Source organism: Durio zibethinus, chromosome 28 (genome assembly GCF_047325235.1).
Source record: "Durio zibethinus cultivar Kanyao isolate XHJ-2024 chromosome 28, ASM4732523v1, whole genome shotgun sequence".
NCBI classification, from domain to species: Eukaryota; Viridiplantae; Streptophyta; class Magnoliopsida; order Malvales; family Malvaceae; genus Durio; species Durio zibethinus.
In genome coordinates this window covers 8,968,034-8,983,008 of record NC_143189.1, presented here as the reverse complement: position 1 = coordinate 8,983,008, position 14,975 = coordinate 8,968,034, and the positions used below count along the sequence as shown (strand labels likewise).

The following is a 14,975-nucleotide window of genomic DNA, read 5'->3' as shown; positions in this document are numbered from 1 at the left end:
GTTTGAGATGATAAAAAACCATCGTCATCATCTTTTCACAAATGTAGAAATTTATCATTTACTACCCCTTTTAAGCATGATAAGATTTCTTTCATAATGATGTTAATCAAGTGTCACCCTTTAGACTAGGGTGCAAAAAAGGATACATCTAAGGGTTAGGTGTGGCAAAGTCTAAGAAAATGATATTATATGCTGAAAGCAAATATCCGATAAAAAGTTTTCAAAGTTTCCAATAAAAAGTTTTCAAAGTTTTGAATCCACTCGAAAGAAAAAAAAAAAGAAATGTGAAAAAAAAGAGAAAATAAGAAAAAAGAAAGAAAATGAAAACCATAAGAATAAAAGGAGAAAAATGAAAAGAATAAGGAGAACAAAAAAAAGTAAAAAAAAAAAAAGAAATAAAAAGAGAAAATGAAAAAAAAGGAGAATAAAGAAATAAAGGAAAAAAAAGAAAAAGAAAGGGGAAAAATGAAAAAAATGAGGAAGAAAAAGGAAAAGGGGAAAGAAAAAGAAATGAATGATTGAGTGGAAAGCATGGGAAAACAAAAAAATAAATGCCCCAAAATGAATTTTTCAAATAATGATCCTTGGTTTGGTTTAAATTCATCTTAAACACTTATTTTGGGCTTATTTATCCTTTTTTTTTAGAACTTCAAGTTCTGGCTTACGTTACATCCTAAAAAAAATCGATATTGGATTAAACACGATTGTTTAAAAATAAAAAGCTTCTCTTTAAAAAATAATCATAAAATTTGATAACCTTGTTTATCTCCTTTTATTACCTAATTATCCGTTTGGGCTGTTATCTTATTTTGGATAAGTTTGAATTCTTGAGTGCGTAGTGTAATAATAAAAAAAAAAATAAAACAAAAAAAATAAAAGATGAAAAAAAATAAATGTGACTTTAGGATAAAAACCTTGCAAAAAGGTAGTCTAGCAAATTTGAAAAGGCTTATAGCCACTCTTGATGTTAAGATAAGATGCCAACCAAAGATAATTCGTACCCTTGCTTTACCATTTATCAAAATGTCATATTTGGATACTAAAGAAAATGTCGAACATGTTTGATTTTCAAGGATTTATATTTTAGGTAAACTTATGTCTCATTTGTGAGCCTACTTGAAAAAGTAAACACCTCTTTTTACCTTTTTTAGGTGGTGAATCCTTTTTTAGTAAACTGAAATCTACATGTGCTGAGACCTTTCAATCTATTTGAAAAGAAATTGTCACATTTTTCATTTCTAATAGGGAACACCAATTTTCAAGATACTTTTAAAGCCACATTTGTTTAGATATTTCAATATCTTTGACTAATAAATTTAATTATGTGGGATAAATTTTGTTAACCATTTTTGAAAATATATGAATAACCAATCACACTTTTTATGAAAAACAAGAAAATCATGTTAGAGAAAATTATTGAATTGCGAGAATCTTTAAACTAGTTTGGATTCAAGAAAGGAAAATAATTTTCATTGAAGGATTAATACTGTTGAAAAAGAAAGAAAAAGGAAAAAAATATTTTTGGGAATGGTGGGGTGTCTTCTTGTTTTCACAATGAAGTCTAAAACACATATTGCATGTTGTATATTATGTGTTGAAAAAGAAAATAGAAAGGAAAACATGTTGGAAAGAAAATCAAAAAGCATGCTGGAAAAGTAAAGAAAGCATAAATTGGTAAATAGACCATAAGGAAGATAGATGAAAGCATAAAGAAAAGAACATGAGAAAATGGAAAAAGAAACTTTGTCGAGAGAAAGTTGAAAAGCTAATTTGATGAGTAAAAAGAAATTAGTAGAAATAAAATATAAAAAAATGAGAAAAATGATCTTTGCATGTGTATCCTCATGTTTGCATTTACATTATAAAAAGATATTTACACTTGCCTCATTGCAATACATTTGCATAACTAGGACAAACATTTGCATTTATATGAAACATTTGCATCAGGAAAAAGACATTTGTATTTACATCTGAAAGGAGACATTTGCATAAAGTAAAGTTTTGCATCCGCATGATCATTTCAATAGTCTTTTTGCATCATAATTGTGTTTGCCAAATCTTGGGCAATAAAGCAAGAAAAAGAAAATTTGTTCTCTTGAAATTTAAAATAGTGAAGAAATGGTGTGAAACAATTCTATAAGATAAATTTGAAATATTGGGCATTTTCAAATCTAAAAGATAAGATATTTTGAAACAAAAAAGGATAAACTTTTGAAACAAAAAGTAAAAATTTTGAAGTAAAAATATTTCAAACTCTAAAGGAGATTAGGATTAAGAGAATTAGTATATGATTTTCAAGACCTTTGAGCAAAATCTTAGATTTTTGAATAATTTCCAAGACTTTTAAGCAAAATCTTAGATTTTTGAATGATATCCAAGTACCTTCGGGCAAAATTTTAGATTTTCAAAGGATTTTCAAGACCTCCAGGCAAAATATCAAATTTTTAAATGATTTTCAAAGACTTTCAGGCAAAACCTTAGATTTTTAAATGATTTCAAAAGGCCTCAGGCAAAATATTAAATCTTTGAATGATCTTCAATACTTTTAGGCAAAATTTTAAAATTTTGAAAGATTTTCAAAGACCTCCGAGTGAAATTTCAAATTTTTAAACGATTTCCAAATACCTCCGAGCAAAATCCTAAATCTTTAAAGGATTTATAAGACCTTCGAGTAAAATTTCAAAATTTTAAATGATTTTTAAAGATCTTCATGCAAAATCTTAAATTTTTAAATGATTTTCAAAGACCTTCGGGCAAAATTTTAGATTTTTGAATGATTTTTCAAGACCTCCAGGCAAAACTTCAAATTTTTAAATGATTTCCCAAGAGCTCTAGGCAAAGTTTTGAAAGATTTAAAAATCCTCCAAGCAAAATACATTAAATTTTTAAAGTTTTAAGACCTCTTTTTATATGAGTATTTATAGATATTGAGATTTGTAAGACTTTCGGGCATTATCTTTAAAACTTTTGGACAAAATTCGTAAGTCTTTCGAGTTGAATTTAATTTAGTGTTAAGATTTATAAGATTTTTTAGTGCGATATTATGTTCTATTTCCAAATGTTGTTGAGTTTTTACTTAAAAGAGTTTTTAAATTTATTTATTTAAAAAAAAACAAAAAATGGGAAAAATGGTGAAAACGAAATTCCAAAAAAATCAAAAATCAAGAAAATCTACAAAAAGCAAAAACAAAAATTTTAAAAATCCAAAAAAATTAATTAATAAAAATTTTTTCGAATTGTTGACTCCGGATAAAATTGTTATCTATATCTTTACCCTATTCTTGATTTTTAGTAATGTGTAAAGAAAGGTAGCTGTAAACACCTAATTTTATCTAGAATCAATTTGAGTTTTTTCGATTTTTGTGTTCAATTTGAACACTTCGATTTGGGCTTATTTGAGCACTTTAATTGGATACGTCTTATTGGGCTTATTTGGGTTTTTTTTTTTTTTTTGCATGTATTAATATCTGATCCAATTTAACTTTGATTGATTTAAAATTTGATCAAATCCAAGATCAAATTTTAAAGCCCAAAATTTTAAAGTTTAACATTTTAAGGCCCAATTTTAGTTTTTTAAATTTAATTATTTTTATTAATTGATAAATACAAAAAAAAAGCTTGAAGTTTGGTCTATATGACAGACCAATTTTCTCAAATCTTTCCCTCTAACTATCTCACCTTTCTTAGTAATTTGCGTTTTAGCTTAAATTTCACCTATTCAACTTTAACACCAATTCAACAAACACTCTAGACCTAAGCAGCTTTCATCTTCCACGTCACAAAGGTCCAAATTTTTTAATCTATTTTTTAGAACAAAGACAATAAGCTTCTCCTAGTCTCTGATGGCTAATAAAATGGACAAAGATGAAAATCCATAGAAGAGGGGGTGAAAAAAAATACACAGCAAAAAATTGGTAAAAAAATCCAATGAGCTCTATCACCAGCCCCTTCACAACCCATCTCCAAACTCTTTGCTTTCAACAAAAATACCCTACCCTTACCTGAGACTACCATCAAAGTACAACACAGAAAAAAACCAAAAGCCCCTCTCAGGCATTAACTAAAAAAAAACCAAAAATGTTATACCCTATAATCGAACCTAGGTAACTAGAAACCACTATCCCTTCATGCCTTAAACCACCACAAGAGCCTAATAAAATCCAACAAAAAAAAAAACAACACAACTGAAACTGCTTTTGAACCACAAAAGAACCCTCCACCACCACTCAAAACCATCATCCACCGTGAGCAACCTCCAACACCACAACCATGTCTTTGCCCACACCTACCATAACCCTATTCATTTGCATTGTACCCCAAACCATCACTCACCTGTGCCAAAGTTTAGCCATCACCTCACCAACCTTCAACCCCCATAAAGCTAATACCTTTACAAAATCCCACACCATCCCCTAAATGCCTTCACCGTTGACAACCACCAAAGCTCCATCATAGCCTCCTTTTCATCAACACCACCCTCGCTTCCAATAGATACTAAAACATTAAAAAAAAAAAAACCAAAACCAAAACCCTTTTTGCTTAACAACCGAAAAACCACATCCTTTGGGAAGGGAAAAACAGCATTGAAAGCAAAAAAAAGCTAGCAAAAAAATAAAAATTGAAAAAAAAAAAGAAAAAAAATGAACAGAGGGAGGAGAGGAGCTTTGGTTTGGGTGTCTTTAAGAAAGTTTCGAGGTTGAGTTTTTCTTGAAAAGAGAGGTCATAAGGAAAAAAAACACATACTAGAAGAAGAGCTTGGTATGAGCAATGAAGATATTAATTTTGAGTGGTCTTTGTCACGACTTTAAATATAGATCTAGGATTATTCAAGTTGGTTTTCAAAAAACAAAGGCCAAATTTAAGAAGGAGTCAGAATGAACACGCGATGAAAACTTGGGATCGAATTATGGTCGAAGGTGATGGCAACTAATGGCTGGCATCTGGTGAGGCTAAGTTTTAGAAAGAAGGGAGAGGTTTTGGGTAATGAGAGAAAATGAAAGTGTGAAAAATGAATGGATTTAGAAAATCTCGGCTTTTATAATAGGGGTAAATTTAATAAAAGTGTATCATTTTGCAGGAAAAAAAAAAGCAAAAAAATAAATCTACCAATGATAGACCCGTGCCTAGTTGGAGTTGACTTAACTCGACTTGTGCCTATCATTAGAAGTTGATCGTTGACCAATTCCTTTAACTGGTCCAATTTGGTTTTTTTTCTTAAATTTTATTTATTTACTTGTTTATTTGTGGATTAAATTGCACACTTAAGGTTGAAATTCTAGAGAAAATGTATTAAATGATAAACTTATATATAAGTTAAAGAAATTAAAAAAATTATATAAAAAAATAGTAATGAGCGAAAATTCCTTCGATGATGAGATCTCAAAGAAGTCCAAGTAGTAATTTTTTAGAAATCTCTAAGTGAAAATATTTTTTAAATACTAATAGTGTATTAGAATATTTATAAAAATTTTCAATACAATAAAAAATTATCTTTTCTTCTAAAAATAATAAAAATAAAAAGGAAATAAATAAACAATTTTTCTTGAAAAATGAATAAATAAAATATGTACACCAACATTTCATTATTTTCATTGCATGCATGCCACTTAATTTTTGAAAAATAAATAAGAACTTCCGAGGATGGGATTCTAAGGTAATCCGAATAGCAATGCCTAAGAAATCCCTAGATGAGAAAAAATTCTTTCAATGTTACTAATGTATTAAGACATTTTAAGAGTTCTTTCAATAATAAAGTTATAGTTCATTTTTCTCAAATAAAATGGAATAATGAAAAATAAAAGATATTACAAATAAAGAGAGTCAAGAAGATTATTTTTAAATATCAAATTCAATATCATTTTTGTCAAAATTAAGGGATAATACATAATTAATTGGTATTGCTATTCAACGGGTGTTGTGAGAGTGCATACGTAATGACTCCCGAAGCCAAACTAATTTGCATACTTTAAAATTATTTTGTAATAAATTTTAATTAATTTTAAGATTTTATTAAAAATATATGCTTTAATAAGTGATCAATCGTATCTAGTCCAAGGATATTGGTGGCAACTTAATTTGTTTCTAAATTTATCTAACAACTCTAAAATTGCTACGACAAAATGAATAAATAATTAAACAAAAATCAAGTGCTAAAGTTTTGATCATATTTTAGAAACAAAAGGCAAGAAAATATCCTCTTCACCATTTAAGTAGAAAAATTTTCACTATTTTATTTAAAAATGAATAATGTATTTTTAATTAAATTTATGATTAAAATTTAATAATTTTAAATTATATAAAAAATTAAAAAGTAAAAATAAATTTAAATAAATATTAATAAAAAAAAGATGCTCTCTACTACTTAAGAAGTAGTGAAATTTTCTATTACATCTAAAAGTGAATAATTGCACTCTCATTTAAATTTATGAATAAATTTAATGATTTTCATATAAATTAAAATAATTAAAAATTAATTAAAATAAAATAATTTGAAGAAATATTAACTTTAAATTAATTGTAACTCTTAAGCAAAGTAGTATAAACTTTTGCTTCCCTTTTTGTTTTGGATAAACTTTCATTATGTAATCTAACGAAATATCCTTTCATTATTTGTACCTAAAGTTCAAAGTCCCTCACTTTTTTTTTGGTCTCTGAACTCTCCATAATATATTTGGGCGATTAATACTAAGAATTTACAATAAAAAATCTAATCTTTACAGATTGGATGGAGAAATATTTTATGTTTGTTTTTTCTTTTTCGACAATGAATTTTTTTTACTTAATATATATATATATATATATATACTATATATTAATTATTACTAGTTTACCGCTATATTTTACCCTGCAATTTAAATACTAAATAAAATTCAGGATCTCATTCATTGGAGAAAGAATAAAGCAAGAAGAAAATTTTAATAGGGTTCGATTGTTACTTTTATTGATTTATTTTCATTAACTTTTTCCATACAAAATAAATACTACAGTAAACTTTTATTGAATAACAACATGTAATCTTCCTATTCCTTTTTATGAACTCTAACTTTTTCTTTTTACGTATAAATCAATCATCTTTAAGTATGATTTACATTTTATTTATTTATTTATTTTTAAACGGGATATCTATGTTTCATTCAAAACAAGCCAATATATTTTACTGATACTAAATCACGAAGGAAAGGGGGACATTCCCCAAACCAAAACTCAGTGTTTTCCAGTGTAAGGGCATTCTAGCTAATGCATGAGCATCATCATTGAACTGATTCCATTAATCTTGCCCGAATCCTGTGTACACCCGCAACCAGGTTCCCTATGAGGGAAAGATCCCTTGTTCTTTCATTGATTCTATTGATCACTTGCAGGGAATCCGCTTCTATTGCAACATGAGTGAGACACTTTTCTTTAGCTACCTTGAAAGCTTGCAGAGCTGCAAATGCTTCTGCCACGAGAGGATCACGCATATCTTCCCGTTTTTCCGCAATAGCACCTAGAACATAGCCTTCATGGTCTCTTATTACCACACCAGTACATCCTCTCTTTCCTTGTGCTGAAAGGCTCCCATCAAAATTAACTTTGACACTACCATAAGGTGGTGTTTGCCAGTGAACATCCTCGTCCTTTCCCTCCTGTTCTTTTTTTGGCATTTGCCAGCTTATAATCCTCCAGGTATTCCTTGGCAAAATTTGCAATGTCTGATGGAACTCGTTTGACTGCATTCTTTACTTCCATAATTCGGCAATGCCATATTGCTCAGCAAACAACCAGTGCCGTTTCCAGCCTTTCCTCTTCGTCATCTTCTGCAATCCTGGCCAACCACCCTCGTCGGTGTCCTTGGTCTACTTATTTCCATTTTTTCGGTAAGGATGTGCATTCCCACACTGCCTTTGCTAGTTCACAATCCCATATTGCATGTGTTACCGATTCGTCCTCATTGCCACACCTCACACAAACCGGATTAACTTCAATATGTCTCTGCAGGTTGCTTAAAACCGGTATGAAACCAAGATTGAGTTTCCACCCAAATACCCGAATTTTGCTTGGGATTCTAAGTTTCCAAAGCTTTTTCCAGAAAAACTTCTCCACCTCACTGCAAGCCTCTTCTCCTTGGTTAAAAGCCTCTCCCATTTCCATTCATAAGAGACGGTAAGCAGTCCTCACCGTGAAAGAACCATGCTTCTCCAAACCCCATATTAACTTGTCCTCATGTTGCTTACAACTTAGTGGAATGGGACATATCATCGCTGTCTCCTCCCCAGGAAATGAGCTGTAAATGAGTTCCTTTCTCCACGTCATTGCGTCGTGGTCGATTAGATCTGCTACTCTTGCATAGTCTTCCTGTGAACAGTCTCCTTTTATAACTATGTTGAAAGGCAGCCATCGGTCTCCACGTATTTTGCTCTTTTATCCGTCTCCAACCCTCCATACCAACCCAGATTGCAGAATATTTTTCACTGACCAGATACGTCTCCAAGTAAGGGATGGGCTGTAACCGATTGAGGCTTCTAAAATAGACTTATTCGGGAAGTACTTTGAACTAAGAACCCTATGCACCAGTGAGCCGGTATTCATTTGCATTCTCCATGCTTGTTTAGCTAAGAGGGCATGGTTAAAGAACTCAAAATTCTTAAATCCCATCCCTCCCACATCCTTATTAAGACACATTTTCCCCCCATGCAGCCCAATGCAAACCATTTCCCTCCTTTTTTGATCTCCACCAAAAGCTGCTGATCAGGCTATTTAACTCTTGGCATAGACTCTTTGGAAATAAGAAAAATCCCATCAGATATGCTGTTATGGCCTAAAGAACAGATTTTATAAAAATTTCATTTCCCCCAGTAACCAATGACTAATGTTCTACTTATTGTTGTTTTATATTTAATCTTATTTTTTATTTTTATCATTCTTTCATGGCAAGTTGGATTTTTTGCTTATGTTCTAATGGCAATTGTTTTTAGCGATCGTGGGATTGCTATGCTTGTTTGAAATTGCAAGTGATTGTTGGGCCAGAAACAACAAACATAACAACGTAGAAGCAACATATCGTAATAAATCTATAGTAATAGACAACAATCAATAATCCAAAAAGTAGGAAAAATAAAGCACACTAAAATTTACATGAAAAATCCTCCAATGTAAAGAGAAAAAACTATGGACCACTAAAAAAATTTTCACTAAAAAAATTTTCACTATCAAATACTTGATATACAAAATTATTTTATAGTTAAAACTAGAGCTAATCAACAACTAGAGAGACAATTGGAGAAATTTCACCAAATAGGTGACTCAACAAATATACTCTAGATTTATTCCTAAAAAGCTTCAAACCCAATCTCCATCGTTCATAATATAGAACTTTGAATTATAAATCTACTAACAAAATTTTAGCTCAATTGGATCATGGATCAACTTCCTTTTAATCAACTCTTCCTTCTCCCTTTTTCTCTCTATTTTTTTTGGCTTATTTTCTTTCTATTTGGTGCCATTCTATTTCACTTTCTCATGCCAAAAACACAACCCTCAAATCTTTAATATTTAGGGCTTTATTCCTTGGTCAAAGAAAAAAAACTTTGGGCCTTTTAATTGGCCAAAACCAATAGGGCTAGACGTTACATTTCCTAACAATCTCCCCCTCCAACCCCATTAGAAGGAGATTCATCATCATAGTAATTTCATTTGGAACTTATCTTAGCCAAGGAACCCATTCTGGTCAAGTTACTGCAGAGCTCAAACTTTTTCTTGGGAAATATCTTAGTCAACATATCTTCTACATTATCATCAATAGGGATTTTTTTCAACAATATCTACTGTTCTTTAATCACCAATGTAATTAGTGATATCTAGCATCAATGTGCTTTGTTCTAGCATTGTACATAGCATTATTACTTAAATCTAAAGCAATCTGACTATAACAAAAAACTATATACTCTTTTTTATTTATCCCTAATTCAAGAAGAAAATGTTTCATTCAAAACATTTCTTTTCCTACTTCAGTTGCTGTAATATACTCAGCCTCTATAGTTGACAAAGCAATACACTTTTTAACTTAGACTGCCAAGACATAACTTTTCCTACAAAAGTGAATAAATACCCTAAAGTAGATTTCTTACCAACAAGATCACCTATCATGTCAGCATTAATAAATTTTTTTAAAACTGGTTGTGAAACTCTATAACTCAAGCACATTTTTGAGGTGCCCCTTAAATATCTAAAAATTAATTTCACTGCTTCCTAATAAACGTTTCTCAGATTAGAAAGAAATCTGCTCACTACATCAATTACATGAGCAATACCAAATTGTGTGCAAACCAGAAGATACATTAAAAAACCGACTATAGAAGAATAAGGAATACTAGACATAGCTAGTTACTTTTTCTTAGTCATTGAATAACATTTCTTACTCAAATGAAAATGGTTGGTAAGTGGACTGCTAAATGATTTAGCATGTTATATGTTAAATCTATTAAGTACCCATTCAACATACTTTTCCTGTGATAACCATAGCTTTCTACCTCTCATATCCTAGTTAATATCTATACCGAGAATCTATTTTGCTAAACTTAAATCTTTTATGTCAAAAGATTTAGACAATTGTTCTTTCAACCTGTGAACCATACCAGCATCTTATCTTACAATCAATATATCATCAATATATAGTAAGAGAATAATGAAGTTACCATTAAAATTTTTTTTGACATACACATAAGGTTACGTAGCTATTCTTTTATAGTTGTGGCTTACCATGAAGAAATTAAATTTTTTGTACCACTTTCGTGGAGCTTGTTTTAAGCCATACAAGCTTTTTTTCAGTTTGCAAAGTGCTCTTTCCCTTTCACTTCAAAATCTTCAGGCTGATCTGTATAAACGTCCTCCTACAAGTCACCATGCAAAAATAGAATTTAAACTGAAGAGAAAATCTCATCAAAATTGATGCTAGGTTTTTAAGAAAAACTTTTTACCACCAAACGAGCCTTGTACCTCACTAGTTTGTCGCTATTTTTTTTCAACTTGAGCACCTATTTATTTTTCAATGGCCTTATCCCTTTAGGAAGTTTAAAAAGATCATATTTACCATTTTTCTGTAATGACTCCATCTCTTCTTTCATTACTTTTAACTAGTGCTCTCTATCCAGAGTAGTATGTATATCTTGAAAGCTTTTTGACCCCTTCTCACTGGTAACTAAAATAAAATCTGAACTTAGATACTTGGTGGATGGCCCGTGCTCTTTAGTAGATATCCTAGGTTGAGATTTTACACTACCTTATTCTAAAGGTAGCTCTTCCTACTCAACACTCTTTGGTAGAAAGGACTACTCACCTTATTCAATACTTTCAGGTAGAAAGTATTACTCCATTTGTTTAAAACTGATTGCATCTAGCTTATTACTAACTATAATTGGCTCATTCATATCCTCAAGTTGTCTCTTGTTCATTTTTACGATCTATGGCTCTTTTCGATGAAACTCCTATCAGTGTTGAAATATTGTACTCAATAGTAACCTATGTAACCTTTTCATTTTTTTCAAGGTCTACTATGGTTTTTTTTCATAGAAGACCATATCTCTGCTTTAATATCTTTCATTCACTGGATCCTATGCCCTATAGCTATTTTTCTCATCACCATATCCGATAAACACACACTGTATGGCTTTACTGTCAAGCTTTTACTTCAGCTATTTTGGCACATGTAAAAATGTTTTACATCTTAAAACTTTCAAGTGAAAGTATGAAGCATCTTTTTCTGTCCACACTTTTTTTAAAATGTCAAAGTCTAAAAAAATTGATAGTAATCTGTTAAGTAAATAACAAGCTATATTAACTGTTTCAGCCCAAAATGACTTTGATAATTTTACCATCCTTAATATATATTTGATTTTTTCTATAATGGTGTGGTTCATCCTTTTAGCTACACCATTATATTGCGATGTTTCAAGTTTTATCATTTCATGCTTAATCCCATGCATTAAACAATATTTTTCAAAATCTTTGGATGTGTATTCTCTACCATTATTAGTTCAAGTACAATTTAAGGGTAATTCTGTCATCCTTTCTACTATGACATTGAATTTTTAAAAATACAATAGTACTTGGCTTTTGTTTTTTAACATATATACCTAAATTTTATGTGACGTATTATCAATAAAAGTAATAAAATACCTGCTATCACCTAATGACTCAATCTCAATGGGACCACATATATTTTTTTCTCTAAAAACTCTTACAAAAAGAAACTTTACGATGCTTGCCAAACAAACAATGATCACATAAATAAAAAAACATACCTTTGCTCAAGGTAATGAGATATTGCCTTGCCAAAACCTATAACGTTTCTCGCTCATGTGTGCCAGCATTTTGTGCCATATATTGGCTAAAGTATCATTCTCAATGGCATTTATCTATTTATCGTTAATTATATCCATGTCTTGTACATTGTGCAGTATAGTTTTCTTTTTGTAACTACCATAGATCCTTTAAGAAACTTTCACTATCTATTCTTTTGTCGACTCTCATATCTTTCTTTGTTAAGAACATTAATAGTAAGCAAGTTCATTCTCATATCTGAAATTTATCTAACATCCCTCAAAGTCAATATACAGTCTGTACTAATTTGTACAACAATATCATCAATCTCAATAATCTACGACGCACTCTTTTTTTCATCTTAATGTAACCAAAATCTTTTGCTTTATAATTTATAAATAACTTATTCTTAGAAATACAATAATATGTTGCTTATGTGTCAATTATCTACTCAATGTCAAGATCACCAACATGGTTACAATTATTATGTATACAAATTAAAGTAACCGAATCACTATCTGAATTCACTACTATAACATTACCACTGTCTGAACTCTTACTTTTTTCATCTTTTCACTCTTGCTTCAAGATTTTATAGTATCACTTTATATGACCTACTTTATTACAATGAAAGCACTTCACTTTATCTCTAGACTTGGATTTATGTTTAAACTTACTATATCTTTTTGAATTCTGACATTTGTTGATGTTTTTACCTCTATTTTCTGTGACCAGAGCTTGATTCCCAAAGTCTAAATCTTTTTGCCTTACTTCTTCATTAAATATACTATCCTTTACCATCTCCAATGTCACTTTGTAATCAAGAGCTGAATTAAAAACAATCATAACTAGAGTATTCTAGTTATTTGGCAATGAACTTAAAAGAAATAATGCTTTCATTTTATCATCCATCTTAAACTCCATAGTAGTCATCCGATTAAATATATCTTGAAAATCACTTAAATGCTCTATAATCAATCATCCATTCTTATACTATAAAGTTGTAAACTTTTTAACAAGCATAACTGTATTTATGCTTGTTTTTCTCTCACACAATATTGTCAATTTTTTTCAAATAGTGTGGGCATCTGTCTCTTATACTACATAATGGAACACATTCATATCAACTAATTTTTTGATTGTAGCTAGCATCTTTCTGCCTAGCTTCTTTCAGCTTTCATCTTTTATATTTGCTAACTTAGTTAAATTATCCAATATTGGCCTATACAAATCTTTACAGTATAAATGATCCTCCATTATAAGCTTCTAAATTGAATAATTTAATGCTATCAATTTTATCATGAAACTTATATCACATTTCATAATTTCAAACAGAATTTACTTCTATCCTGGGTTGTTTCTATATTGATGTCTCAAAAACAACCCTCGCTCTGATATCACTTGTTGGGCTTTAAATAATAAACATTACAATGTAGAAGCAATATATTGCAACAAATCCATAGTAATAGATAACAATCAATAATCCAAAACGCAAGAAGAATAAAACACACTAAGATTTACATAAAAAATCCTTCAGTATAGAGAAAAAAATTATAGACCACTAAAAAAATCTTCACTGTTAAATAATGAATATATAAAGTTCTCATCTAACTAAAACTAGAGCTAATGAACAATTAGAGAGACAATTGAAGAAATCTTACTAAATAGATGACTCAATAAATACAACCTAGATTTGTTCCTAAAGAGCTTTAAACTTGATTTTCATTGTTCAGAATATAAAACTCTAAATTATAAACTTGTTGATAAAATTTTAGTTTAATCGAACCACAGATCAACTCTCGTTTAACCAACTCTCCCTTCTCTTTTTTCTTTCTATTTTTTTCTAGTTTCTTTTCTTTCTATTTGATGCCACTCTATTTCACTTTTTCATGCCAAAAACACAACCCTCAAATCTTTAATATTTAAGGCTTTATTCCTTGGTTAAAGAAAAAAAACTTTAGGCCTTTTAATTGGCCAAAATCGATAGGGTTGGACCCCACACTTTCTAAAAATTATGTGCTTAAAGAAAGGCATAGGGTTGAACTCAACTATTTGCTAAACCTGCAATTAAATCTCAACTATTTGCTTTTAAGAATATGCATAATATTGCTTGCATCAACATTTCTAATGAGCTAGAAACGTAGAATTAGAATGTGCATGGGATCCCTTATGTATTCATCAAACCAAGAGAAAATCTTATCACTAACCCCATGATAGAGTTGATCATTGAAGCTGATATACAATTATAAGAATGGCAATTTCTTATTTGCAATCTAAATAGACCATGGTCATATTATATTAATTACAGTGGCAGTTTGTTTTTAATATATTTACTTATATCCTACAAAATTTAAATTTTGATAAAAATATCAATTTATTTTTTGATTAAAAGTAAAATTTTTGGCTAAGTCATATATTGTATTTTAATACAGGATAAATGGCCTTTGATAACAGTTGGATGGAAATTTTTGATAAACGATTGCCTCAATATGAGAAAGGGGTTAATGAATTTCTTGAATTTGCTTTTAAACATATTGATGAAGGAAAAACAGCTCGTTGTCTATGTAAGAAGTGTAACAACAATTTATTTAGGACACATAAGTCTATTTATGAACACTTTATTATATATGGGAGAAAGAAAAACCCATCATGGTGAGTGCTTGTATGTTTCTGATGAA

At 30.0% G+C, this 14,975-nt stretch overlaps 1 protein-coding gene across 1 annotated transcript; it reads right to left on the bottom strand.

Moving 5' to 3' along the window:
* Window positions 1-7,250: 7,250 nt before the first annotated feature.
* On the bottom strand, window positions 7,251-7,715 carry LOC149510710 (uncharacterized). The gene has a single exon (XM_089757065.1). The coding sequence runs from the start codon at window positions 7,713-7,715 to the stop codon at window positions 7,251-7,253; it is 465 nt and encodes a 154-aa protein (XP_089613191.1).
* Between the last annotated feature and the right edge of the window lie 7,260 nt (window positions 7,716-14,975).